General features: G+C 52.7%; 1 protein-coding gene across 1 annotated transcript; it reads left to right on the top strand.

Annotated features, from left to right (window-relative positions):
* Window positions 1–1259: 1259 nt before the first annotated feature.
* Window positions 1260–9630, top strand: SLC29A3 (solute carrier family 29 member 3). Its single transcript, XM_082486542.1, has 6 exons — window positions 1260–1308; window positions 2110–2361; window positions 5264–5346; window positions 6383–6609; window positions 7731–7893; window positions 8850–9630. Exons 2-6 carry the CDS (start codon window positions 2122–2124, stop codon window positions 9517–9519), a joined length of 1383 nt encoding a protein of 460 aa, XP_082342668.1. The 5' UTR covers window positions 1260–1308; window positions 2110–2121; the 3' UTR covers window positions 9520–9630.
* Window positions 9631–27267: the final 17637 nt, after the last annotated feature.

The following is a 27267-nucleotide window of genomic DNA, read 5'->3' as shown; positions in this document are numbered from 1 at the left end:
CCCACCAAAAAAGCAAGCCTGGGGGCAAGCTTTTGTTAGCCCCCCCCCCCCCCTCCGCCGCTGCCACAGCACTATAAGCCAGGCTGCGAATAACACTGATTTTAAGAGAGCGTGGGGTCCCCAGCGCTGCATCTGCAAGAGTAAATAAATTTAAAAAAAGAAAGGGGGGGTGGGGGGGAGGAGGGAAGGGGATGAAAGTGGGCGGTGGAGAAAAGAGGGGGAAAATAATAAAGAAAAAAGGGAAAAATTAAAAAAGGAAAAATAAAAAAGGAAGGAAAATAAAAAAGGAAGGAAAAATAAAAAAGGAAAATAATAAAAAGGGAAAATAATAAAAAAGGGAAAAATAAAAAAGGAAAAAAGAAAGGAAAAGGAAAAAATAATAAAAAAGGAAAAATAAAAATGGAAAAATAAAAAGAAAGGAAAAAGAAAAAAGAAAAACGGAAAAAGGAAAAAAATAATAAAAATAAAAAAGGAAAGATAAAGAGGAAAAAAGAAAAAAGGAAAAAGGAAAAAATATAGGGAAAAAATAATAAAAAATAAAAAAATAAAAAAGGAAAAATAAAAAAGGAAAAAAATAAAAAGAAAGGAAAAAATAATTAAAAAAGGAAAAAATAATTAAAAAGGGAAAAAAAAACAATAAAAAGGGAAAAATAAAAAAGGAAGAAATAAAAAGAAAGTAAAAATATTAAAAAAGGAAAAAATAATAAAAATGGAAAAAATAAAAAGGGAAAAATAAAAAAGGGAGAAATAAAAAGAAAGGAAAAAATAATAAAAAAAGGAAAAAATAAAAAAGGAAAAATAGAAAAGGAAGAAATAAAAAGAAAGGAAAAAATAATAAAAAAGGAAAAAATAAAAAAGGAAAAACTAATAATAAAAGGAAAAAATAAAAAAGGAAAAATAGAAAAGGAAGAAATAAAAAGAAAGGAAAAAATAATAAAAAAGGAAAAAATAAAAAAGGAAAAACTAATAAAAAAGGGAAAAATAAAAAAGGAAAATTAGAAAAGGAAGAAATAAAAAGAAAGGAAAAAATAATAATAAAGGAAAAAAGAAAAACAAACAAACAAAAACCATTTAAAAATGGGAAAGAAACAAAAAAAAAGGAGGGGGGGCGGGGGGAGAGGCTGTGCCCGCCCCCGCCGGGCTGCACCGCCCCCCGCCTCCCGTCCGCCGGCGCAGTACCGCCCGCGGGGCCGGACCGGGAGCGGGACCGGGAGCGGGGCCGGGGCGGAGCGGAGCGGGGCCACCCCCGGCGAGGCGGAGCGGAGCGGGGCGGCGGGGAAGGAGGCGGCGGGGCCGTGGGGCGCCCCGGTAAGTGCTGCGGGTGGGGGGTCACGGGGATGGAGGGATGCGGGGATGCAGGGAGGGATGCAGGGAGGGATGCGGCGCTTCTTCCCACGCCTGAAACGGAAGGGTTTGTGTTTGTTGTTTTGTTTTTGTTTTTTTTTTTTTGCGAAAACCCTCATTTCCGGCATTTCTCCCCCCCCCCCGCCCTTGGCTCGGCTCTTCCCCGGGGCTACCGGGCGAGTTGCCCAAGCGTTTTACCGAGCCCGGCGGTGCTGTGGCATCGCCGCCATCGCTTTCCCGCGGGTTTGGCAAAGCCCACCGGTGGCGCGGGGGCTTTACAGGCCCCAAAGCCCCGTGATGTCACCCTAAATGAGTCATTTTTTATTTATTTATTTATTTATTTTGGCAAAGCCCCGATGATGGTACGGTCGTTTACGAGCCCGTCTGTATTACAAACCAGTTTAGCAAAGCTGCTGGGCTCACGCTAGTTTACAGGTCGCCCCGCAAATCCTGGTGGCGTTAGTTTACAAGGTGTTAATTAGTATATTTATTTATTTATTTTTGTGTTAGAGCCTTGTGCCTGCTGAGCTTTCCTGCCGGAGGGGACGGGTTAATTATTAATTATAGACGGAAACATGGGTGATGCCATCGTTTTGGTCCCTTCTCCCACGCCGTTCCCAGTGCCGCGTCGGTTCAGCTCACTCATCCGGGCGTTTGCCGGCGATCGGGGGCCAAAGGAGTGTTGCGAGCAACACTTTGCACCCCTCAAGCCATAATATCTTATTTTTGGGGTTGTTTTTTTGTTTGTTTGTTTGTTTTTTTCAGCGTGCCAGCGCTATGCGAAGCCACTCATCCCCGGACGAGGAGCCGCTGATCGAGGAGCCTTCGGTGAACCGGTACAGCCGGCAAAAGCCCAGCGACCGCTTACATGGGGCCTACGTTATTTTTTTCCTGCTGGGAATCGGTTCCTTGCTGCCCTGGAATTTTTTCATCACGGCGAAGCACTACTGGATGTACAAGCTGCAGAACTGCTCGGATCAGGCGGGCCCGGTGGGACAGGCGGCGGCGGATCTGCGGGTGAGTGTGCCGCTTTCACGGCAGAAAAGGGAAAAATAATAATTAAAAGAAAAAGAAAAAAAAAAAAAAAAAAAGCCGCTTTCCTTCCTTACTCGCTCGTTTTCCCCTCCGCTTCCCCCGAAGGTGAGCGAACGTCCCCTGGGGTTTTGCCTGCGGCAAACCTGGGGTAGAGGTTTATTTGGGGGAGCGCGAATAGTCGCAGGAAAGATGCTTAAAACTAAAAGGCGTCGCACTTTGCGGTCTGTCTTTTACCTGTGTTTGAAGCGCTAAGTTTTGAAAGTTATGAAAGTTTTGAAAGTTTTATGAAAGTTTTGAAAGTTTTTTGAAAGTTTTTTGAAAGTTTTTTGAAAGTTTTTTGAAAGTTTTTTGAAAGTTTTTTGAAAGTTTTTTGAAAGTTTTTTGAAAGTTTTTTGAAAGTTTTTTGAAAGTTTTTTGAAAGTTTTTTGAAAGTTTTTTGAAAGTTTTTTGAAAGTTTTTTGAAAGTTTTTTGAAAGTTTTGAAAGTTTTATGAAAGTTTTGAAAGTTTTATGAAAGTTTTGAAAGTTTTGAAAGTTTTATGAAAGTTATGAAAGTTTTGAAAGTTTTGAAAGTTTTGAAAGTTTTGAAAGTTTTATGAAAGTTTTGAAAGTTTTTTGAAAGTTTTGAAAGTTTTTTGAAAGTTTTATGAAAGTTTTGAAAGTTTTATGAAAGTTTTGAAAGTTTTGAAAGTTTTATGAAAGTTTTGAAAGTTTTATGAAAGTTTTGAAAGTTTTTTGAAAGTTTTGAAAGTTTTTTGAAAGTTTTGAAAGTTTTTTGAAAGTTTTTTGAAAGTTTTTTGAAAGTTTTTTGAAAGTTTTTTGAAAGTTTTTTGAAAGTTTTGAAAGTTTTTTGAAAGTTTTTTGAAAGTTTTTTGAAAGTTTTACGAAAGTTTTACGAAAGTTTTATTAGGTTTATAAGGAAAGCTGCTCTTCACAGGACAATTTCTACTGTGCAAAGGTGAAAAATCTGTTTGGGGTTTTGGTTGGGGCTTTTTTTTTTTTTTTTTACGTCCTTCATGCTTCGGTGAGCCCCTGAGCCCCGCGGGGCTCTGTGCTTTTCCAGCCGCGCTCGGCCGCAACCCCCTGTGGCCTGGGAGATAAATTGCCCTAAATTTTTGCCACCGTGGTGAAGCGTCGGACACATTTTCGGTATTTTCGCCTTTGCGCCGGTTGGTGCAGCGTGTGATTTGGAGGGGGCAGCGGGGTTTTGCGGGAGCATCGGTCCCACCGCAGCACACGGTTTGCGATAGTCTCCGGATGCTTTAACGGCTTTTCCTTCGAGATGGGGCAGGTGTGACCGGCGCATCTCCTGGCGGCGCTAAACATCTGTTTTTTTGGCATATGGGACGAGGAGGTTGTGACGGGGCGATTGATGAGCCAGCCGCGGGGCGGCAGGCTCGACGGCCTCTCTTTTTCTCCCCGAAAAAGCCGCCTTCTCTTGCTCCTCCCGCCGCGGCGACCTTATTTCCCCGTGCTCCCCCCCCCGCCCCCCCGACAAAGCGATGCCATTTCTTTGCGGCTGGAAAAAGCGTCGGCGTGCCGAGGCCGTGCGCTGCCCTCCTCCCATCGCCTCCGAGCTTGTTCAAGCGGTTTGGGCGCTTTTTTATCATTATTATTATTATTATTATTATTATTATTATTATTATTATTTATTTTCTTAATATTTTATTATTTTTATTATTATTATTATTGTTATTATTTATTTTATTAATATTTTATTATTTTATTTATTAATAATAATAATAATAATAATAATAATAATAATAATAATAATAATAATTTTACGTCGCCCCGTAGCGACGCCCGCGTTCGCTCTGGGATTTCTCACACCGGTAGGGCGCCCGCGCCTGCGCACGCTTTAATTTTAAGGAGCTGTTAAACCGGCCGCGTTTTTGATGGGGGAGGGAGGCAGAGTGTCACCGACGGGATGCGTCCCAGGATGCTGAAGGACCGGCGTGCCGGTGTAAATCGAGATACCGGGTGGATGAAACTGATGGAGACGGAGCCCCCGTGGCGCCCGAAGACCACAGAGAGGGTGGCCCTGTGCTAGGCGAGGGGGAGAAGGGTGCTCCGCCGCCACCGCGTCCTCCCCCGTTGCCTCCATCCCCCCCACTCCTCATGGCTTCAACGTCAGGCTTGTCAGGCAAAAAACGAGTGTCGCGAGGTGTCTTCTTCCTAAAAACTCTTGCGCGGCTGCGTTCCCGATGGCGTCAGCCGTTACTGATGCTAAGAATATATAGGGTTAATGTAGGGTCGAACACCCCCATTACACTTCTGCTCAGTGGAAAGCGTTCTAAAGGCTGTTCCCCCCCACTAAAAGAAAAAGACAATTTACTTGGGGGTATATTAAATATCCCTGGGTTGGTTTCGGGGTGGGGTGGGGTGGGTTTAAGTAGGTTGATCAATAAGTCTTGGTTTTAGCAGCCAACTTTGCATTTTGCTTTGTGTTTTTCTCCTATAATTCATCATATGGCCGTAGAGCTTTGAGCCCCCCCCGCCCCCGCTTCGTCAAGCCGACGCCGTTAAGTGCCGGCATTTACCTCTCCGTCTATACGGACCCTCCGGGAGCGATTATTTGACTTCCCGTCGCTTACAGTGAAGCTCCCGATAGGGGAGGCTAAAAGAACGTGCTTGTAAACCGATTGAAAGACTACGGCGCAAAGCTGCAAAAATAAAAATGCGACGGGCCCGGCGCCTTCTCGTGGCCCCATCTCTGTAGATAGATAAGTTTCTTTTCTTTTCTTTTCTTTTTTTTATTTTTTTATATTTTATTTTATTTTATTTTATTTTATTTTATTTTATTTTATTTTATTTTATTTTATTTTATTTTATTTTATTTTATTTTATTTTATTTTATTTTATTTTATTTTTTCTTTTCCTGGCAGGACTTTTTCGAGAGTTACATCTCCATCGCTTCGACCGTGCCCTCGGTGCTGTGCCTGGTCGGAAACTTCTTGCTCGTCAACAAGTAAGTGCTGCTCCCATCCCGTCAGCCGCTTCGCTCCTGCCTTTCTCTGGCTTCAGCCCCCTCCCCCCGTGCCGGGAGTTGGCTTGAGTTGCGCCGCCGCGAATAAAGTCCTCGTAAACGCCGTGGTTAATGGCTTGGCAAACGGTCTCTCCTCTTAAAAAAAAAAAATGGCATCGTTGTCACCAGGGGAGAGGCTGGCGAGAGCTTGGGCTCATCCAGTGCCACCTTCGCTCCAGTCCGACCAGCTGTCAAGTTGGGTTAGGATATGGAGCATCCACGCCTCGGCGTGAGCCCACCTTAAATCTATCATTCCGACCGTTCCTTCTCCCAGATGAAACTCCCGTGGTTTGTTTGCCAGCAAAGAGGAATGCGTGTGTGTGCTTAATCTCTCGATCTCGGCTGCTGAGCTGGCTCCCCCCCCCCTCCTCCATCCCTTGTCCCTCTGTCCCGCCAGCCTGTCCGGTCCGGGTGATAAGCAACCTCCGTGTTCAAAGAACTCATTATCTTGTAGTGACGTGCCTGGGGTTGCTTTTCCCCGGCCTGCCGTGTTCCCCGGGCAGGCTCCATCCACTGCTCCAGCGATGGAGACTCCCAATTGCTGGGAGAAATGGGTATTTACAGCTCGGTTGGGCTTGTAGACTTCGTGGGTCACAGAATCACAGAATCTCCTAAATTGGAGAAGCCCTGTGAGATCATCTCGTCCAATCATTACCCTAACACTGCCAAGCCCACCGCTAAACCACGTCCCTCAGCACTATATCTACGCGACCCTTAAATACCTCCAGGGATGGGGACTCCGCCACTGCCCTGGGTAACGTGTTCCAAAGCGGGTCCTACCGATGGCAAAAGTGGAAATCCCATCTAAAGCCCTCTGAGAAAAATCGTTACTTTTTACTCATCTTCCCTCCCGCCTTTCTTAATTTTCTTCCATCCTTCTGGCAGCAGAGGCTGTTGGTGTCTTCTGCGTCGCGCCTTCCCGTTATAGTTTTAAACTATATAGGTAACAAACGAGCATCTCCTTCCCCTTGTCCCCCAGGGTGCCCGCCAGCGTCCGGATCCTGTCCTCCCTCTTCGTCATGCTGGCCGTCTTCCTGGTGATCACGGTGCTGGTGAAGGTCGACACCTCCGCCTGGACCACCCCCTTCTTTGCCCTCACCATCGCCTGCGTGGTCGTCGTCAGCAGCGCCTCAACCGTCTTCACCAGCAGCATCTTCGGCCTGAGCAGCTGCTTCCCCATGAAGAACTTGCAGGCGCTGATCTCGGGTTGGTGACCCCACCATCGCCCCGAGTTGCGCCCTCCCGGTGGGATCGCGCTCTTGGGTTTTTCTGCGGGCGGGTGGTTGGTTTTCTTTCCCTCCAGCATCAGGCGTTCCGTCACGTGGGGGTTTATTTCAGAAACTTAACTTGGCCTTAGTGATAAAGGGAAGTTGCTGAAGGAGAAACATGCCGGGTCACGTGAACCGACCCGCTCGTTTCTGTAAATACCCATCAACCGAAGTGCTGAGGGCTCAGCAGAGATGAGTGGTCCTTCACCGTCCCTGCCCAGGGGGTGAGCAGCTCCGGCCAGCGCGACAGCTTGACCTGGTTGGATGTTCTCTGCCGGGAGAAGGAGGGGGGAAAGAGATAACATCCCTCAGCTCCTCTGTTTTGCGGCTGGAGGAATCTTCAGCTTTGCGTCGTCTCCTCCGTTCTGCTCAGCGTTTCCATGCGTTTCCGTGAGCGATGAGGGGCACCGTTGGGAGCTGTGAGTGATGAGCTCCCTGGAGGTTTGATAACATTATAAATGGGCTGCGGAATGGCTGACAAACCAAGAGGAGAAGGGGAAAAAATTCAAGACAAGAGAAATTTTTTCCCCGGGGGCCAAGACAGGAGCGTTTTAATGAGTTTAACCTAGGGGGGGGGAGATCACTGCATCCCCGAGATGACATACCTCTTGCTGGTGGCTTGGGTTCCCATCTGGGGGAGTGCAGAAGAGAGGTGGTTAGATGTACGAGTGGTGGAAAGCCGGGTTTAGGCTTTGGGCAGGGTTTGGACCTTCTCCGCGGCACTCTGCATGTGCAAACCCAGTAGGTCTGGTCCCATCCTGACCCTCGTGCAGCACTGGGGCTGTGTTGGAAGGGGGTGCAGGGTGGGACCTGGGCTGTGATGCGGTCCCACAAATAGGGATCTGCAGCCTGAGCCGGGTTTGGGGACCAGCGTGTGGGGCAGGGGGGTGAGCTGCTTCCTTTGGGGGGGTTGTGCACTCCAGGAGGTGTTAGTAAGAGGATGTTGCTGTTTCTGGGTTCCTCCTCAAAGTCCTCCTCACTGGAGGTGCTCTCTGCCACCTCGATGTCCCTCACCCGCGCCCCGGGTGCTGAGGTCCAGCTTTCTGGTCCCCCGTGCAGGTCAGGCCATGGGCGGCACGATCAGCGCCGTCGCCTCCGTGATAGACCTGGCGGCAGCGGCCAACGTTACAGACAGCGCCCTGGCCTACTTCCTCACCGCCGACATCTTCATCGTCATCTGCATCGTGGTGTACCTTCTCCTTCCCAGGCTGGAGTACTCCAGGTGCGTGGGCATCCCAACAAGCACGGGTCGGGAGGGTTTGCTGCTGCCCATGCCGAGTGGGCTTGTTGGGGGGACCCATGAGATGCTTGCTGTGCCGGTCCCTGCCCCGTCACCCCCCCTCCGGCATCCCTCCGTGCACTCCGGCTCCGGCGCTGTGCCACCGCACGCCACGCTTCCCCATTTGACCGAAACCACAGACCGAAACTGGGCGCCTGACCCGGCGTTTGCTGAGTTTCTGGCAAGCCTCCCCAGGAGGGGGGAGGGGTGCTGACGCTGCCGGGGCTTCCAAAATGCGTGAAGTCAGCAGAGAGCCGTCATCTGGAGGCAGCCAGCCAGGTGGGTCCCCGTAGGGCGTCCGTGTCTGCAACGTTATGCACCGGTGTGGCTTCAAACTGGAAGAGGGGAGATTTAGATTAGGTATTAGGAAGAAATTTTTCACTCTGAGGGTGGTGAGGCACAGGAACAGGTTACCGAGGAAATTTGTGGCTGCCCCATCCCTGGAGGTGTTCAAGGCCAGGTTGGACAGGGCTTGGAGCAACCTGGGCTGGTGGGAGGTGTCCCTGCCCACGGCAGGGGGTTGGGACTGGATGAGCTTCAAGGTCCATTCCAACCTGAACCATTCTGTGATTCTATGACCCGTCGGTCTTGTTGGTGCTTGCAACCCCCAAAATCACCTGCCCCCCACAAATGCCTGCATGCAGTATGTCCCCCCCCGTGAACCACTGAGGGTGTAAAGGGATCCCTGCGGTGGGGAAGAAGGGGTGGTGGGTCCCTTGAGGGTCACCTCTCCATACAGTGTGGGAGCTGGAGGTGCAATGGGGTCGCTGCAACCACTTTGCTGGGTCTGGTGGACATCCCTGCGTCACCAACTCTCCTGCTCTCTCTCCAAATCTCAGTCTGGGGTTCTCCCCACCATGAACATGTGGCTAATAATCTCCCTCCTTCTCTTTTTCCAGGTATTACATGAGCAGCCAGAAGGAGAGCCCATCTCTGGCCACCGTGCCGCCCGACAGCTCCGCGGAGGACGAGGCAGAGCCAGGAGGCACCACAAATACCTCCTTCCTCACAAAAAGCACCAGCATCCCCCCGCTCCGCCCCATCCTGCAGAAGACCGCCCTCCTCGGCTTCTGCCTCTTCTACGTCTTCTTCATCTCCATCATCATCTTCCCTTCTCTCTCCTCCAACATCGAGTCGGTCAGCAAGTCCTCGGGAAGCCCCTGGAGCACCAAGTACTTTGCGCCGCTCACCTGTTTCCTCCTGTACAACTTTGCCGACTGGTGCGGGAGGCAAATCACCGCCTGGATCCAGGCCCCCGGCCCCAAGAGCAAGCTGCTGCCCGCCCTCGTCCTCCTCAGGACCATCTTCCTCCCTCTCTTCATCCTCAGCAACTACCAGCCCCGGGCTCACATCCGGACGGTGGTCTTCAACCGAGACATCTACCCCGTGGTCTTCACAGCGCTGCTGGGGCTGAGCAACGGCTACCTGGGGACGCTGGTCATCGTCTACGGCCCCAAGATCGTGCCGAAAGAGTTGGCCGAGGCAGCAGGGGTGGTGATGACGTTTTACCTCATGCTGGGGTTGGCCGTGGGGTCCGGCTGCTCCGTTCTCATCGTCCACCTCGTGTAGAGGAGCAGCCAGGGAATAGGACCTCGGTTTGCGGTGCTGCTGTCGGGTATTTAGTTTTTTGGGTTTTGTTTTTTTTTTTTTTACCCAAAAAGCCAGGTATGCCATGGTTTTGGGGCAGGCTGCCTGTCTTGGGAGGGGAGGGGTTGCATCTAGGGGGAAAGTCCTCCTTCTGAGAAGGGGCGTCCCCTGTGCTTGGCAGGTCCCGTCAGACCTTTGTCACTCCCCGGCTCGACCGGACCAAATGGACTGGAAAAAACCCACCTTGTTCTCCTCGGAGAGCTCAGGGAAGCACCGGGGGTGCGGAGAAACCTGGCCCTCGCTCCGGTGCCCATGGGCAAGGGTGGCTCACTGGTGCCACCACGCTGGTTTTAAACCGAAACCGGGGCTTTTGAAGGCACCTTGGGTTTTGCTGACTTTTTGGTAGAAGTTCAGCCCCGTGGCGTTTCAGTGGTCTCGGGGGCTCCCCCTTCATCAAGCTGTGACGATGGCCTTGAGCTAAAGGGAGTTTCGGCCCCGGAGCAGCTTTCAGCAAGCTTCCGGAGCAGATAGCAGCCATGCCAAGGAGCAGGGCACTGTTTCGGGGGGAATTTCATACATTCATCCCATAAAAAAAGCATATATAAGGGAAACCTCTCCACTTTGGACTTCTGCTTGCTTTCGTTTTTCCAGATAAGATTGAATGAGGGATCATCCAGCCCCCAACGGGGTGCTGCTAGTTGCCGAGGTTCTATGTCGTGGCCAACCCGAGACCATTTCTCCTGCTGTGACCGCGGTGTGACGGTCATGGACACCAACTTACCTGTCTGCAGCTGAACCCCAGGGAAAGCGAAAAGCTAAGTGGTCCGAACCTAAGGTTTTTAAGGTGCCTTTATTCTGCGTTGAGATAGGTCTATAAAAGTCAGGGAGAGCTATTAGGGAGGCTCTGATGGGATGTTCACGGCAGAAAGCGGATTAATTTAGGTAGACAGGCGGCATATGGTCTCCAGATGTTTTCAGAGGGACGAGCTACTGTCACACTCAGAAAGATGGCCCACCCAAAGGGGACCGGCTTTTAAAATCACTTAAACTTCCATATGCAAATGCAGCCGGGACTAAATACACTTATTGTATTTATTTGCTCAGATTGAGTGGATTTATGGTCTAGGAGAGGTGGGGCACCACTCTGAGGGTGGTGAGCCCCTGGCGCAGGTTGCCCAGAGAAGCTGTGGCTGCCCCATCCCTGGAGGTGTTCAAGGCCAGGTTGGACGGGGTTTGGAGCGACCTGGGCTACAAAGGGCTACAAAGAAGGGCTACAAAGCTGGTGAAGGGTCTGGAGGACAAACCTTATGAGGAACGACTGAGGGATCTGGGGTTGTTTAGCCTGGAGAAGAGGAGGCTGAGGGGAGACCTTATCACCCTCTACAACTACCTGAAAGGAGGTTTTAGAGAGATGGGAGCTGACCTCTTCTCCCTGGCGACAAGTGATAGGACAAGAGGAAATGGGTTCAAGTTATGTCAGGGCAGGTTTAGATTGGATATTAGGAAGCATTTTTTCACTGAAAGGGTTATTAAACATTGGAATAAGCTGCCCAGAGAGGTGGTGGATTCACCATCCCTGGAGGTGTTTAAGAAAAGGGTAGATGAGCTGCTTAGGGACATGGTTTAGGAGTGGTGGTGTTTTTATCAGGGTAGGTTAATGGTTGGACTTGATGATCTTAAAGGTCCCTTCCAACCTCACTGATTCTATGATTCTATGATTCTATGGTGGGAGGTGTCCCTGCCCAGGGCAGGGGGGTGGAACTCGATGATTTTCAAGGTCCCTTCCAACCTACACCACTATATGAACTGGTAAGCAAGGATGTAATGGTAGAACCTGGCATGGCAGCTGATGCCTCAGGGATACTATCTATGGAAAATAACTCCTTTAAGCGTGGGCCGTTAGCGGGTGCGCTCTCAGCATCTCCTGCTTGACCAAGAAGCTGCCCGTCCTGGTTGCCAGGCCGTCTCCTTGCTGTGCTGGCTGTGGTGGGGGAGCGAGAGGGAGGATGTGAGGCCGGTGCCTTGCCACCCGTGGCCACCTTGACTTCGCTGGGAGAACAGCGGGATCGGCAGCGGTTATTGCCACGGGGTGACGTGTAGGTTTGCTGGGTGGGGGTTATTTTCTATAAATCCTTTCCGGTGTTTAGTTGGGGCTCGTTGGCGATAACGCACGCAGATCTGCTTTACGGCTGGTTTTTATTTAAACGTAAAAACTCAGACATGAGTGGAAAATTTACAGGGTGTGCCGTACCGAGGAGCAGCTTCACGGCACGCCACTTTGCGCGTGCGGGCTCTTAATCCTGCCGCTTCGGTAAGTCTGCAGCCCTTCAGCCCCCGACGCTTGGCTAGGGGCTGCTTTGGCCAGCGTTGACCCAGGTTAAGGTCCACCTCACTTGAAGGGTAGCCCAAGTGCTGAGGGTAGCAATGCCTCTTGACCAGCCGGGTGCTGCTCACGATTGTACATAATCCCATCACCTCCGATGGCACTGGAGCGTTGCTTGGGGTAACGCAATAGTTGCTCTTGGTTGAAAAACCCAAGGCAATGTCGTTTTGGCAACCGAAACATCCCTTTGTGGCCTTCAGTGCTTCCCACTTGAGAGCCTGCCCGCGTGGGCTGCTCTCCTCAACTCATACGTTTCGCCTGCTCCCCGGTATGATGAGATTCTGCTCGTTTGCTGACTGCTCCGTCGTGTTACAGACCAAATACCTCTTGAGACAGAACTTAATTGTCCGGTACCGTTGCTAATAAAGTTAATTCTTGATACTGTGCAACTGCTGGTGTCTGGAGTGGTTTCTCCTGGAGATGCACAGATGAGTGCACTTTCAGTTGGCGTCTTTCCTTCTGGTCATCCTTCTCCTGGTTTGTAATCCAAGCTGTAGTCTCTGTTTGGAATGTAAACTCGGAGAAATCACTGACGAGGGCCAGGTGAAGGAGCCCCGAGATAATTGCTTTGAGAGCCCGATTCTTCTAATTTAATATCTCCAAATGACCTGCAGGTAGGCGTGGAGGGCGTACTTACTGCATTGGCGGGGGAAGCAGGAAAAAAGGGACTTTATCTTTTGTCTTTCATGGTATTCGGCTAAGGAAAGTTAGAGAAACGAGAGGAAAAAAATCAATACAGGTTCAAACTGGGCAAGAACCGGGTCCGAGAACAAAGCAGGGGCCTGCTGGTGGGAGCGTCGTGGTACGGGGATGGACGCTGACGGGCGGCCTGAGCCATAAATGTGTGGGTGATCCCCCCGCAAAAGGGGACGGGTAATTTATAGAGTGTCGCGTATAACAGCAGGGAAGTAATTAGTGCCGTGTACCGCCTGGGCAAAGTCGCATCTGATGCTCGGCGTAGGCCACGTCAAAGAGCTCAAGCTGAGAAAACGCGGAATGACGAGGGAAAAGGGGGTTGTGAGGCAGAAGGAAGGATGTTGCATATCAGATGCGTCAGTCGAGATGTAACTACAGGTACGATAACGTACCTTTGCTGAGGAATGCAGCCATCCACCCCGGTTCCCAGGTCAGGAACGATGAGTGCTCCCTGCCCTAGACCAGCATCCAGGTGGGACAACCAGCAGAAACGCTGGGGGGGCCAAAACCCTACTTCATGGTATTTAGCCAGGAGATTACACTTTTTTTTTTTTTTTTTTTTTCCCCCTAGGTTTCAAAGAGCTTTACAAGAGGGAGTCGCTCCCCAGGTCTATTTTTGGACCTGGGACGCCTGAGGTCCAGAGGAAGACCTTGTGTCTGGGCAGGGTTGGGAGCTCAGCTGGGTCCGTGGGTCTCCTGCGCCTGTCCTAAACAGCGTTGCCAGATCTTATCTCTTTAATTAACACCATCAGCTGCTTAAGAAAAAAACTAGCAGGGTCGTATGGGTTTTTTCACCATCTTGCAGCTGAGGAAAGCGGGTTGCGAGCTGGCCGGCAGGGGAAGGACCACGTGCCCTCCGCGGGGCTTGGCCTCATCTCACCGGTGGGCGTAAAAACGAGCGACGCCGGGCGCTTGCAAAATTCATCGCCCACGATGCGAGACTAAATCAAAGACGGGGCACGAATCCCCGCGCGGTGCCGGCACCTCTGGCAAACCGAGCCGGAGGATGGAGAGCCCCCGCGCTTCTCCGGGCTCCATGGAGGGCTGGCGCGGTTGGGATGCTGCGCCTGCCCCGCGCTGGCTCCTCCGTCAGCCTTTGGTGTTAAATCCAACTGGCCGAGGGGAGACAAAAGCTGTGAACTGGCAAAGCAACACCCGGCAAGACGGGAGGGCGCAGGGAGCGGGAGGGGGTTGGATGAAAGGGCGGAGGGCGGAGGAGACGCATCTGCCGCAGCTTCTGCTCAAAGGAGAGCGACTGAGCCTATGCCCGACTTTTTGGTGCCAGCTACTCCCCCCTGCTTCAGAGCTGGAGCTTTTCGGTGTAGTTATTTGGGGCTTTAAAGCAATAAATGCTCTAGGAGGAAAGGAAACTTGTGTTATGGAGTGGTACTCATCTCCCATCAGTTGCAAGTGACTTTCCCTCTTTCTCTCTGACCTCCAAAGCCTTGTCTAGCCTGTCCCCACTCGGTGGAGTGCCCCACGGGGTAGAAACGCTGCCACCTCTCCGTCCGTGATACCCACTTTTGCATTACAGAGGCTTTGGCGCAGCACTATTACCCTTTAGGAAGAGGAAGCAGCTTCGAAACAACCTCGTTATCCTTCAGCATGGCCATGGTGGTGACCACAAAGAAGCTCTGCTGCCTCTCGGCTGCTCCGTTGGACGTGGTTTGGGGTAAGGCTCATCCTTTCGATGTTTTGCCGGGATGCACTGTGGGTCAAAAGCCTACGCAGCCGAAATGGCATTGCCTTTGGTGGCTTAACTGTGGGAGCAGGGGCTGCAAGGGGGGGGGGGGGGTACGTGGTACCCGGCAGGGCGTCCGCCCAGCAGCACGGAGCATCATTGCACATCTGCATCTGTGCCACCCCCCCGGCATCCTGACGAAGCTCCTAACGAGCTCTGGCGGTCCCCGTGGGCAGCCAGGGGCCAACGTGCCATGACCTTGCTCTTAATTACTGCCCCGTGGCAGCTTCATTGGTACGGGCAGCGCCCCCGTTCTGCACGGCCACATGGGCTCGGGGATCCATCACCCCAGCACAGACGGGGCGATGCTCTCCAACCCTTCCCCCTCCGCAGCCCCCGGAAAAAAATCCGGTTTAAGGTATTTTAAGCTCTTGGCCCCTTTTTTTCCCCTCCCTTCGTAGGCGGCGTGCCTCCGGTGAGCATCCTCCTGAAAAAGGGGCGCGCGAGCCAAGGGCTCGGAATGCCGGAGGTCATCGTCTTCAGCGGGGGCTCGGGGTGGGCCACGGTCCCCAAGCAGATGAGCTGAGCTGCTCCTGCCCCTCCGCAGGCACCCCAGAGGAGGCAGGGGGTGGGGTGGGAAAGGAGGAGAGGAGAAATTCAGCTTTGAAAGCTCACCAGCCAGCTGCAGGCTTGCCCGGCTGCTGTTCTCCTTTTACATGTTTTATGGAGTAATTTGTACTATATTTACACGACGGTGACAAACGGTTTTTAAAATGGAAGTGAAGAAAACGCTGTCGAATGAATTGTTACAAAAAAGCCCTGTTTGCCATTCCAGCAGGGAGGGGAGGGGGAAAAAAAAAAAAATATAAAAAAGGGATAAAAATCACCATCCTAGGGACACGCTGTTCGTCAGATCTGGGTATTTTTTCCCTTGATTTGTGTGCCTAATGTGAGGAGGAGAAGAAGTCGCAGATGCATGCTGAATTCTGCAGGGAACATATGCATGCATTTAAATCATTTACAGCATTTACTGGTGCAATTGTAAAGCACATTATTTTCCTGCATTTGTAATTAGGCTCTAAACAGATGGTGGAGGACTGTAGCTTCTGATTAGACAGCCTTGTGCTCTGTTGGACGGCGCTGCGAGAACAAGCTGAGCCGAGAAACTTTTCCTCCTGATTTACGGCGCCGCGGCGGGGAGGGGGTCGAGTAGCCGGGGATGGCTGAGCGCGAACTGCGACGTGCCCGTAGCAGGTTGGGCAAAGCCCAGCGAGCCGGCGGGTCTTCTCCTTCTGCCGTCTCTGCTTGGTGATGGATGGGGTGTACACAAACACACACACACACACACACACAGAGAGCTCAGCTTCGATTCCAGCTTGTTGCGCCGCCGCCGCCGCCTCGCTCTGCGCCGCGCAGTTTCGGCTGCCCGGCGGCGCAGGATGGAGCCTCCGCTTTGACAAATGTTTTTAATACGATGCAGAAGGCTTGGGTTTGAGGAGGGGTTTTAAAGCGGGATTGAGCTCCAGGCTTGCGGTTGCGTACGAAGAGCCAGGGCGCATGCCCGGCGTTAGCTCTGCTCTTCGGCATCGCCTCGTCTCTGCCGCTTTGGTGAGCCCTCGGCTTGGCGAGGTGGGTAGAGGTCTCCTGCGCCTCTGCTGGGGGCGACCTTGGGAGCTTCAGTGGCAACACGTGGTTGGCCCACTGGACCTTCAGCTTGAGGACCTGACTCCTGTTTTAAATGCGTCACCTTGGAAACCTGCTAACCTTGGTTTTTGACCAGCAGCAACAGCTCTCCACAGCCAAAGTGCAAGTACCTCCACGCCAACGTGATAGGACAAGAGGAAATGGCCTCAACTTGCACCGGGGTAGGTTTAGATTGGGTATTAGGAAAAAATTCTTCACCGAAAGGGTTGTCAAGTATAGGCACAGGCTGCCCAGGGAAGCGGTGGAGTCACCGTCCCTGGAGGTGTTTAAAAGATCTGTAGATGTAGCACTGAGGGACATGGTTTAGCGGTGGACTTGGCGGTGCTGGGTTATCGGTGATGATCTTGATGATCTTAAAGGTCTCTTCCAACCAAAATGATTCTGTGATTCTATAAGCCCGTGTTCCCTCGCATGCACCCTCACTCCAGCTGCTCAGGAGTCACCCCTCGCTATCCTGTAGTCACGTAGAGGAGAATTTATTAGGTGCTATTTGTACTTCTTCCTACAGTTTCTTATTTTCCTGGCTTGCCTCCCTAAATCATGTGAACCCAGCCAAAACGGATTAAATGAGGGGCAACTGGAAGAGGAGAGCAACGCAGAAGAGGAGCACGACGTGGGCCTGAGCAGCTCAGGTAGACCCCTGGGGCTGGAAGTTGGGTCGCTTGGTGAGCAGCATAGGTGCCCTCTGGGTTTCCCTTTAGGACTCTGCGTGACCAAATTTGCTTTGCGTCCCCTTTGCTTCTTTCCTCGTGATCGCCCTCCCTTGTGTTTTTGTCCTGCCGCTCCCCTGGGTTACCATCGAGCTTACACACTCAAGAGCTGGCCAAGAGGGAGGTCATCTTCTGCCTAGCACGGCGCTCTGGGCAGTCCCCAACCCCGAAAGTGGACAACCTGGACACGCAGCTTGGAGACCACGCTGCAGGGAAGGTTGACTTGCTGGAAAGCAGCTCTGCAGAGAAGGACCTGGGAGTCCAGTAAAATAGAAGATAGGTTCTGTTTTATCTCAAACCAGGGCAACCATGTGCTTGTGGCCAAGAAGGTCAATAGTCTCCTGGGGTGCATTCAAAAGACCGTGGCCAGCAGGTCGAGGGAGGTCATCCTCCCCCTCTGCTCCGCCCTGGTGAGGCCACATCCGGAGTACTGTGTCCAATTCTGGGCTCCCCGGGTCAAGAAGGACGGGGATCTGCTGGAGAGGGTCCAGCAAAGGGCTACGGAGATGATGAGGGGACTGGAGCACCTCTCTGATGAGGAAAGGCTGAGGGACTTGGGGCTTTTCAGTCTGGAGAAAAGATGACTGAGGGGGGATCTTATCAATACTTGTAAATACTTAAAGGGGGGGTGCCAGGGGGGTGGGAACAGGCTTTTTTCTGTGGTGCCCAGTGATAGGACAAGAGGTAATGGGCACAGATTTGAACATAGGAAGTTCCATCTTAACACAAGGAGGAACTTCTTTCCTGTGAGGGTGGCAGAGCACTGGCACAGCTGCCCAGAGAGGTGGAGGAGTCTCCCACTCTGGAGCCATTCCAAACCCGCCTGGACGTGTCCTGTGCCACTGCTGGAGGTGCCCCTGCTCTGGCGGGGGGTTGGACTGGATGATCTCCGGAGGTCCCTTCCAACCCTGACCATTTTGGGATTCTGTGACACGGCAAAGGGTTTGGTGGCATGTGACAGGAGGGCACATCCAGCCCGGGCTGGGCAGGGGAGATCCAGGGGCTGTCGTGTGGTTGCTGTGCCTGTAGATGGCACCTTTTACTCTGCTGAGGAGGAGGAATGACAAACCGAGGGGTGGAAAATCCTGGCTGGTAAGGTAGGGCTCAAAGCTGAGAGATAGATGCTTTGGGTGAGTGGCACGGAGTGACCCAGGGTAGTCATCCCTCGGGGAATAAAGGACCCGGCTCCCATCGGTGATGCCGATGACATCCCTGGATGCCTGGATGTGTTTAAGAGACGTTTAGATGTGGTGTTATGGGGGTGTGGTGTTGGGGGGTATGGTGTAGGGGAGAACTTTGTAGAGTAGGGTAGATGGTTGGACTCGATGATCCCAAAGGTGTCTTCCAACCTAGACGATTCTATGATTCTAAAGTTGCCCCCCCCCTCACCGTAACTGCTCTTGCTCAAGATTGCCTGTCGCAATCATCACCGAACGGTCGGGCCCGCGCTGTCGAATTGACTAACGCTCCCCATCAGTTGGAAATTACACCCAGGGCTGTTTCAAAAGCCGGGGAAAAACACCTCCGGCTGCTCGGAGAGTTGGGATGAAGAGGGTTTTGGGTTTGTTTTTTTTTTTTTACCCTCCTTAATCCCTTCTGGGAATAACAAGCCCAGCCGGGGCCACTGGGCGCTCTGAGCATCCTTAGCAGGGGACACCTGCCTGCTTCCACGAGGACAACTTGGGCTACAAAGGGAGAGGACGCATTCTGCAAAAGTGCCGCTTTGGGGTCCGCAAAGGGCAGAACTACAGGGCTGCGGCCAGGTCTGGTTGGGGTGGTCCTTGCAAAGCGTTTTGGAGACCTCACACCTTGATCCTTCTGGTTGCATGTTATCAGCACGCTGCGGGGCTGGCTATCTCGTCCCCCTTGTCCTGGTCCAGCCTGGTCCAGGGGTGGCTCTGCTGGACCCACCTGTCAACAGAGGAGCTGGCAGGTCCCTCATGAAGGATGCCACGTGGATTGGGCTACAAACCTGTGGCCGGCTCCTGCCCTTCCCACCATCTTTAAACACATCTGCTCTGCCCTCCACGTGGACTATCACCTTACAAAGACGCAATTTTGAAAAGCCGTCCTTCTATATTTCGGCAGGAAAGAAACCGAACCGGCTGCTCTTTCAGCGCTTCTACAGCGGGAGAAAAAGCGAGCGATCCCCTCCACGGCGCTCGGCTTCTTCGCCAGCCTCCTTCGCTCATAAATTCCTAAACAAACAGCGTGGTCCTAATATTGGCCTTAAAATGCTGTGTGAAATGGACCTGGAAATTAATTTTGCGCCGGAAAAAAAAAAAGGGCTCACCATCGGCCGCAGCACAGGTGGTCGGAAAAGAAAACCCCGCGACCGCTGTACAAATTAATTCTTCAACGCGGGCGAGAGGGTAGCACGGAGGGGATGTGGAGGGACCTGCCTCCCTTGTGCTGCCGTCCCGACCCGTATCGCGATACAGGATGCTGGAAAGCCACGGGCTGGCGGCTTTGGCGGGGGGGCCCAAAATCCTTGCGTTCCCCCAAGAAACGAAAGCTGAGGGAAGGTACGGGGTGCTTCTCCCTGAGCAAAAAAAGTCCTCCCGCTCTTTGACACGGGTTTTATTTACTGAACGAGGATGAGAGTTTTGGGGAGGCACATCAAAGGCTCCTTGTGGGGGACTCCCGGGGAAAAGGAGGCGTGAAGAAACGACTGATGGTACAGTATCGCAGGCGCTGGTTGTCAGGCAGCTGATGTCCGTGCAGACGTTGGGGTCCACGGCAGTACGTGGTCCGTGGCAAGCAGAGGTAATTGAGTACGTCAGTTGGGCAGGATTTTGCCCGTGCCTACATTTTAACCCGCTTTCCACGCGGTGTTTCATCTGTTTAAAGATTTAGAGGCGAACGGCCATCCCGCCTCTCGCAGCAGAAGGGCCAGGGAAGGCAGAGAGCGGAGCGACGCACCGCGGGGAGAGCGGGATGGAGAAACGTGCCGTGGTTAGAGAGAAAATGAGAGGGGGAGAAGCCCTGCGGTACAATTTCAAGGTTGAGCGAGTGGGGCCAGGAGGCCGCCGAGGCTCTGCCGTAGCTGCTCCGCCGTCGCAGGCAGGGCGGAGAGGGGAGCTCACATCTCCCCCCCCCCCCCTCCAAAAAAAAAAATTAAAAAAAAAAAAAAAAGCTTTCCCAGTAATGAGCCCGTGGAGAAAAAGCCGGCATAGCAGGGAGGTTATCCTGGCCCTCCCGCTAACCGCCGTGCTCCCACAATCGGCACTAATTGTGGTGGCCTCCGATCCCAATGGCAACTGAGGAGCATCCCTCTGCTCGAAATGCATCGTTTCTTTTTTCCCCCCCACCACCACCCCCCCAGCTATGAGCTTGTTAAAAGACAACCGCGACGGCGCGTCCCCCGCCGGCTGCGTCTCGGGGCGCCGTTGCTTCCTTCAAACAGGAGCTCGGGGACATCGAGTCAGTAAGTTGGTTTGCGGTCCAGCCTTGCACGCAGCTATAGCTGTCGCCGTCTGATTTAAACCAAGCGTGACAGAGGGATACAGCTCACAAGGCGCTGAGTTCCCGCCGGCTTTGTGAACCGAGGCAGTGAAATCCCACTCGTCCTCCCCACTCCCAGCCCGGAGGGGAAAGGCTGCGGCCATTGGGAATGAGACAAGGAGTCCCAAGCTGGACCCACAGGCCAGGAGGAACTTGGCTGCGGATAGAGCTGATTTATTTAAAACAGGTTGACAGGTCTTCAAACTGGTCAGGATGTGAAGGCAAGGGGCAGGAACCGGGCAGCGGTTAGGCAGAGGAGCGGTGCGCTCCTATTTAAATAGAAACACTGACCTGAATTTATCACGAGAGTCATTAAGCCATGCTCGGAGCCCCGCACCCTTTGGGGTCACCTCTGGAGGGCGCTCGGAACCCCGCACCCTTTGGGGTCACCTCTGGAGGGCGCTCAGAGCCCCGCACCCTTTGGGGTCACCTCTGGAGGATACTCAGAGCCCCGCACCCTTTAGGGTCGCCTCTGGAGGATGCTCGGAACCCCGCACCCTTTGGGGTCGCCTCTGGAGGACGCTCAGAGCCCCGCACCCTTTGGGGTCACCTCTGGAGGATGCTTGGAACCCCGCACCCTTTGGGGTCACCTCTGGAGGACGCTCAGAGCCCCGCACCCTTTGGGGTCAGCTCTGGAGGATTCTCGGAGCCCTGCACCCTTTGGGGTCACCTCTGGAGGACGCTCAGAGCCCCGCAACCTTTGGGGTCAGCTCTGGAGGATTCTCGGAGCCCCGCACCCTTTGGGGTCACCTCTGGAGGGCGCTCAGAGCCCCGCAACCTTTGGGGTCAGCTCTGGAGGATTCTCGGAACCCCGCACCCTTTGGGGTCACCTCTGGAGGACGCTCAGAGCCCCGCACCCTTTGGGGTCGGCTCTGGAGGATACTCGGAGCCCCGCACCCTTTAGGGTCGCCTCTGGAGGATGCTCGGAACCCCACACCCTTTGGGGTCACCTCTGGAGGATGCTCAGAGCCCTGCACCCTTTGGGGTCACCTCTGGAGGATGCTTGGAACCCTGCACCCTTTGGGGTCGCCTCTGGAGGACGCTCGGAGCCCCGCACCCTTTGCGTTCCTCACAACCTGCAATTTTTGGACAAGCTCAGGTACCCAGGGCAAATCCATAGCAAACCCAGGTGTGACAGGAGGAGCTGACTTCTTCATCGCACTCAGCTGTTTGTCAGGGACTTCTGGTTTTAACCCCAAAGCAGCTGCAGGTGTGCCAGGGCTGGCTCTGGTGTGCGACAGCCCCCCACTTCGGCTTAGCCGGGTTTGGGGGAGGCCCCTGCCCGGCAAGCGGGGACTCCATCACCCTTTTGGGGGACTCCATCACCCTTTGGGGGGACTCCATCACCCTAGGGAGCCCCTGCAGAGGCTCCATCCCCATAGCCGAGGTGAAGGTGCTGGTAGCAGACCTCTGCCCGATTCGAATCAATCAGCCCAGGAGTTGCTGGTAATTGCCTAATTAGCAGAAGCTGCTTCAAGAGAGGCAAAGGCTTAATTATCCCCTCCTGCTCCTGCGGAGGCACTTGCCCACAGCAGCTCGGAGAGGAGGGATGCAAAGGTGAGTGGATGGGGAAGGCTCCCCGACATTTCCAAGCAGGGCTCCAGGGGAGGCTTTAGCAGCACAAACCGCGTTCGTTCAGCATTTTAATTAAAGCTGCTCGGGATGGGGTCTGGTGGGAAGGTACAGCTCCTCCAAGCAGCAAGCGGTGGGAGGTGTGCGCGCAGTGGGGCAGGACCCAAAGCCACCGTCCTCCTGGGGTTGGGGGATGAGGAACGGTGCCGGGGGATGCGTCCCCCTCCTCCCCTGAGCTGCTTTGTTGCTTCCATGAAAGGCAAGAAATGGGGTGAAGCGGTGGGATTTGGCTAAAGCTGTTTGTAGGGAGGGCTCGGGCTGGAGGTAGGGGTTTGCTCCGAGATGTCCCGCTGGGCTTAGGAGAGCCGGGGAGGACCTGGGGTCGGAGAGGAGCGTGGTGGTGGTGGCAAAGAGCGCACTGGGTTGGGTGGAAACGCGCAGGGGCGGCGTGGCGAAAATAACGCGGTGTCTGTAGAAACCGAAGCGCCGAGTCACCCAAGGGAGAGAGGAGCTCGGGGAGGAATAACCGCCGCGCGGCTCTCCTGGCGGTGCCTTGCCAAGCGCGCCGCCCGGATCGCCTTCCCGCTCATCTATGATTTACGTGCTCCCCCCGCGTCTGCCAGCCGCTCCGGCCCAAAGGTCAGGAAAAGAATAATAAGAATGCTAACAAAAACAAACAATAAAATAAAATAAAATATTTTAAAAATTTTAAAAAATTAAAAATTAAAAAATTTTTAAAAATTAAAAAATTTAAAAAATTAAAAAATTTTAAAATTTAAAAAAATTAAAAAATTTAAAAAACTAATTAAAATCAAAGAGGTTGAGTTTAAACTTCATGTGGCCGGTGCCTCCCTTGGGCTGGAGTTGTATTTGAAGAGGTGAGCGCTGGCTCGGGGTTGGGGGGGGGGGGGCACCGGATGTCCCCCGGGGTGGGCGAGTGGGGGGGGGGGGATGCTCGGTGGAAGCCGGCGCTGAAATACCCTTTACCTGGACAAGGGGCGCTGCGCCGCTCGGGTTCCTTCCCCCACCCCTTCCTCCTCCTCCTCCTCCTCCTCCTCCTCCTCCTCCCCCTCCCGCGGCGGCTCACTCGGCTGGCAGGGCGGCGGGGCCGGTAGCTGCGGGGGGGAGGGGGGACGAGGGGGGGGGGGGGGGACACCGAGGACACACACGACATACACGAACCCATGGGGGGTCGCCGCTGACGCCCCGGGACCACAGGTAATGCCCCCGCCAGTTTTCTTTATTCCGCCTTTTTTTTTTTTTTTTTATTTATTTAGTGGGGGTGGGGGTGCGCGGAGGATGCGCGGGCGCGGAACCTCGGGCATTCCCCCCCCCTCCAACACACGCACACACTCCGGGGATGGCTTTGCGCGCCGTCCTCCTCCCCAAATCTCGCTTATGTGCTCGCATTGAGGGGACAACTTGGTTGGGGTGAGCCATGATCATTATTATTCTTATTTTTTTTTTTTGGGGGGGGGGGGGTGTCATTCAGCGCGGTGGTTTCAATGGGAGGAGATGGGGAGCCCAACCTCTCTCCCTTTTAGCAAAAAAACCCTAATAATTAATAATGTGATGTCTGCCGTCCTCTCCCTGAGACGGCGGACGCCGAAGCCGTCTTTGGTTCTAATTTTGAGTGGGGCTCGGAAGGAGGAGGCACCGGTGAGAAGCGGCAAAGTTTCCCGGGTGAGCCGGGGCTGAACTTCGGCGGCGGCGCGGGGCCGGTGCTGCAACGAAAGAGGGCTTTGGGTTTGGTTCGGTGCTTTGGTTTTTTTTTTTTTTTGTGTGTGTTTTTTGTGTTGTGTTGTTCTGTTGTTGTGGTTTTTGTTTTTTGTTTTTTTTTTTTTTTTTTTTTAATTTTTTAATCCCCCCCAAACCACACGCAATGGGAAAACCGCTTTTCAAAATGACAAACCTGCCCTCAATATTTCCTTTTTCTTTCTTGAGGAGACACTTTATTTGAGATTTCCCACCCCCCAACTCTGTACTTCTTTGCTTGCTCCTCTTTTCCATAATCTCTGACAAACCCCGCAATCCTCTTTTATTTAAAGAAATGTTTTCCCCACCGCCTCAAATAATGACACCCCCCACCATCCCCCCCCTCCCACGCATCCAACTTGGCGTTGGCCAGACATCTTTAGGTTTTGAACTGCCTGGACACCTTTATTTAAAGAAAATGCTCAAACTTCAAGAGTCTGGTCCCTATTAAAACCAGCCAGCTAAATTCCATTACCCTTCCTTTTTTTTTTTTTCTCCTTACCCAAACTTGCGGAGTTTGGGGTTCGTTAGGGGTGTTTCGGCTGTGAGCTTTTTGCGGTGGGGATAGTTTTTTTTTTTCCCCCGATGATGTTCTTCGGTTTGATTTACCCGGCACCGGCCCCTTTGTTCTGAGCCATGATTTTTTTTTTTTTTTTTGGGGCGCTGCGTGAAGGTAAATAACGGCCCGTGCCTGCTTGTAATAAGAAATACAGGTGTGGGGCTTCGTTACTGGCATTTAATTGGGGGAAAAGGTAAAATCTGGGGTGTCGGTAGTAAAGACCTCTCTGGAATAAAAAAAAAAAAATAAATAAAAAAACAACCAACCCCCAAAGTAATAAGGCTGTTAATATAAGAGGCAACAGTTCTTATAATAAAAAAAAAAAAATTAAAAAAAAAAGGAAAAGCAGAGCTGGAGGAGCTTATTTGGCCAAATGAAAGGCTGCGGAGGACGAGGTGATGCGCTGCCCGTGGGCAGGTGAATAGCGGAGTTGGGGTGGAGGCGCAGCCCGGGGGGCTCCCACCGGGTACCTTTGTGTGGGAAGGGCAACCCCAAAACCAGTCCCGGGCCAGCGATGCCCAGGGACGCTGCCGGCACCCTCTTACCCACCGCTATCGTTTCCCCAAGCTGTCTCTCCTCTCTTATCCACCAGTGCTTTCTGGGGGGGGGTGTGGTGGGGGTGATGCTGGAATGGGAAGTTTTCTATGCCGGTGTGTGGTTTTATGTTGTTGTTTAGGGTTTGTTGGTTTGGTTGGTTTTTTTTTTCTTTTCCCCCATTTTCTGGGGAAAAAGCCCTCTCCGGTGGGAGATCCCCCGGGTGCGACTGGTTTGGAGGGGTCAGAGCTACTGGTTCTTGCCACGGCCCGGGCTGCGTCCAACAAGCCGGGCTCTTTCCCGGGGTCTTCCCGGTGCATCCCGCGGCAGCCTGGGACACCTCATGCGTGTGTGGTGCGAGACAGAGCCGGTGCATGAAGAAATTGTATTTTTTTTATTATTATTATTATTTCTTTCTTTTATGGAGCATGGTATTCTGACGGGAAACTCGCCTTTTGCCAAAATCCAGGTGGATGTTTTGGGGGAGGGAGGGAGTTAGATGGTTATCTCTCCTTCTCCCCTACCCTGGAGGAGAGGAAATCCCTTCCCAATTCTGTTTGCCTCCCTCCCCCCCCCCTTTCCCTCCCTCCCCAGTGCAAAGCTCTCCTATTTCGGGAGGCGAACTGTAGGTTTTGCAGCACCGTGTCATGAAAATACAATGTTTTGTTTTAAGGCCAAGTTGTAAAACACTCCCTTTATGGGAAACTGTAAAAATTGATGTTCTCTTTTTTTTTTTTTTTTTTTCTTTCCTTTAATTTTTTTTTTTTTTTTTTTTTTCCGTGATAAGTGGGAGAAACAGTGTTTGCAAAAGGTGGGAGCTGCGGAGCTTGGCTGTTTGCTGTAGCTGAGCCTGGGAAGGGCTCCCCACCCCATGTGCAAAGTGGTCGTGTTGTGTTGTCCCCTCTGGGGGTGTCACCCGAAAAGAGGAGGGGGATACCACCAGAAATTATGGCAGCAGGGCAGCTGCAAACATCTGGAATAACGTGCGCTGTATGGGGGCTTCTCTGCTGTCCTGATGGAGGTATGGGAATAAAAAGGCTGCTGCGCACCCCGGGAGCAGCCGGGGCGGCTGAGGCTATCTTAAAAAAGGGGCTTAATTTATGAAGTTTCTCAGACGTTGGGCGCAGGTGATCCGGAGCTCCGGGTTCTTTTGAAATTTAAGAAGCTTTTAGGGTACGGGGTGGGTTTGCTGAAGGGTCGGCCCGTGGCTTCTCCGTAGGGTCCAAAACATCCCAGCTGCTTGCAGCCCGGTTCGTGTAGCTGGAGGTTTGCTTGGTGAATGTAGATAGGTCCAAGTGCATCCCGAAACTGCCCTTCCCCCCCCCCACCCCCCCCCACTACAGTGCTTCCTGCAATGAGACCTTTAATAAGACCAGTTTGGGGCTTTTAAGAAGACCTACAAAGACTTAAAATTCCCACCTTCGTGCTTGCCTTGCTGTGGGACCGGGTTCTCGCAGCTGAACCGGGGAATCCCCAGAGGGGGGGCGGGGGGGCTTAAGACTCACCCGAATTTGGCAGATGTGCTGCATCTGGCCCCGTGCTTCGCTAACCGCCGGGGACCCGGTCGCGGGGGCTGGATTGGCGTTTGATGCACGGGCTGTGCCGTGCAGCGTGCCGAGCTCGGAGCTTCGGTCGACGTGGGCAGGGAACCTGCGGTGATGGAGCCTGGTGGCTTCCAGTCCATGAAGATGTGGCTCCGGTGGGCGCTTGCCAACTATGGTAATGGTCAGAGGGTCCATCCCATATACGCGTTATCTCTTTTTTTTTTTTTCTGCTAGAGAGCCTCGCAGAAGCATCGTGCTTGAACCCCTACCCTGGGGCCAAGGACCTCGCTGGATGTGTCCTGTGATGGAAAGGGCTGATTTGGCCATAGGGAGGGCCGTGATGTCCCTTCCCAAGCCAACGGCGCAGGGAGGCTTTTTTCCAGCCTTAATGGCTTTGTCCTGATCCGTGTGTTGGCTATGTCCTGCTTGGGGTACGCTGGGGGGGGAGGGCAAAATCATGGTGGCAAGAGGGGGGATACGCTGGTGCCTGGGCACGATAAGGGCACGTAGGACAGCTTAGAAGGTCCTCAGCCGTAGCGATGGTCCTGGGAGGGCTTGCACCATCAAGCCTGGTACCGGTGATGAACTACTGTCGTTAATCCAAATAATTCCATCTCTGCTGTTTGACCCCCCCGCCCTGCTCTCGGGGAGCTGCTGTTGGCGACTGAGGAGTTTTTTTTTGGGGCGCAAAGGGGGATTTTCCTCCTGAGTAGCCCCATCTTCCTTTCCCCTGTGCTGTCTCTACCACTGGTTTTGGGTTGTGTGGTTCCCCACCCCCCCGCTAAAATCTGAGCTCGGGAGTGATTAGCCGCAGCGTGCCCGCGGTGTTAGTCCATCAGGCGAAGCCTCGCTTCTTTTATTTTTTATTTCTTTTTTTTTTTTATTTTTTTATTAGCTCCAGCAGCCAGCGGGGCCTTGAAAAGCTCTGTAGCAGCAAAGTGCCTCTCGCTGAAAGTTAAGTGAGCTTTGTGCGCAAGCAGCAAGGACGCTTTTCTCTCTTGATTTGGACGAGGCAAGAAATGGCCTGAGAGCTTTTGCACCTCAGGTTGCTCAGTGTGAAGGTTGTGGGGTGTGGTTTTGGTTTGGTT

The sequence above is a fragment of the Vanellus vanellus genome (genome assembly GCF_965231255.1).
Source record: "Vanellus vanellus genome assembly, chromosome: 7".
Taxonomy (NCBI): domain Eukaryota; kingdom Metazoa; phylum Chordata; class Aves; order Charadriiformes; family Charadriidae; genus Vanellus; species Vanellus vanellus.
This window is presented reverse-complemented; position numbering and strand designations above follow the sequence as displayed.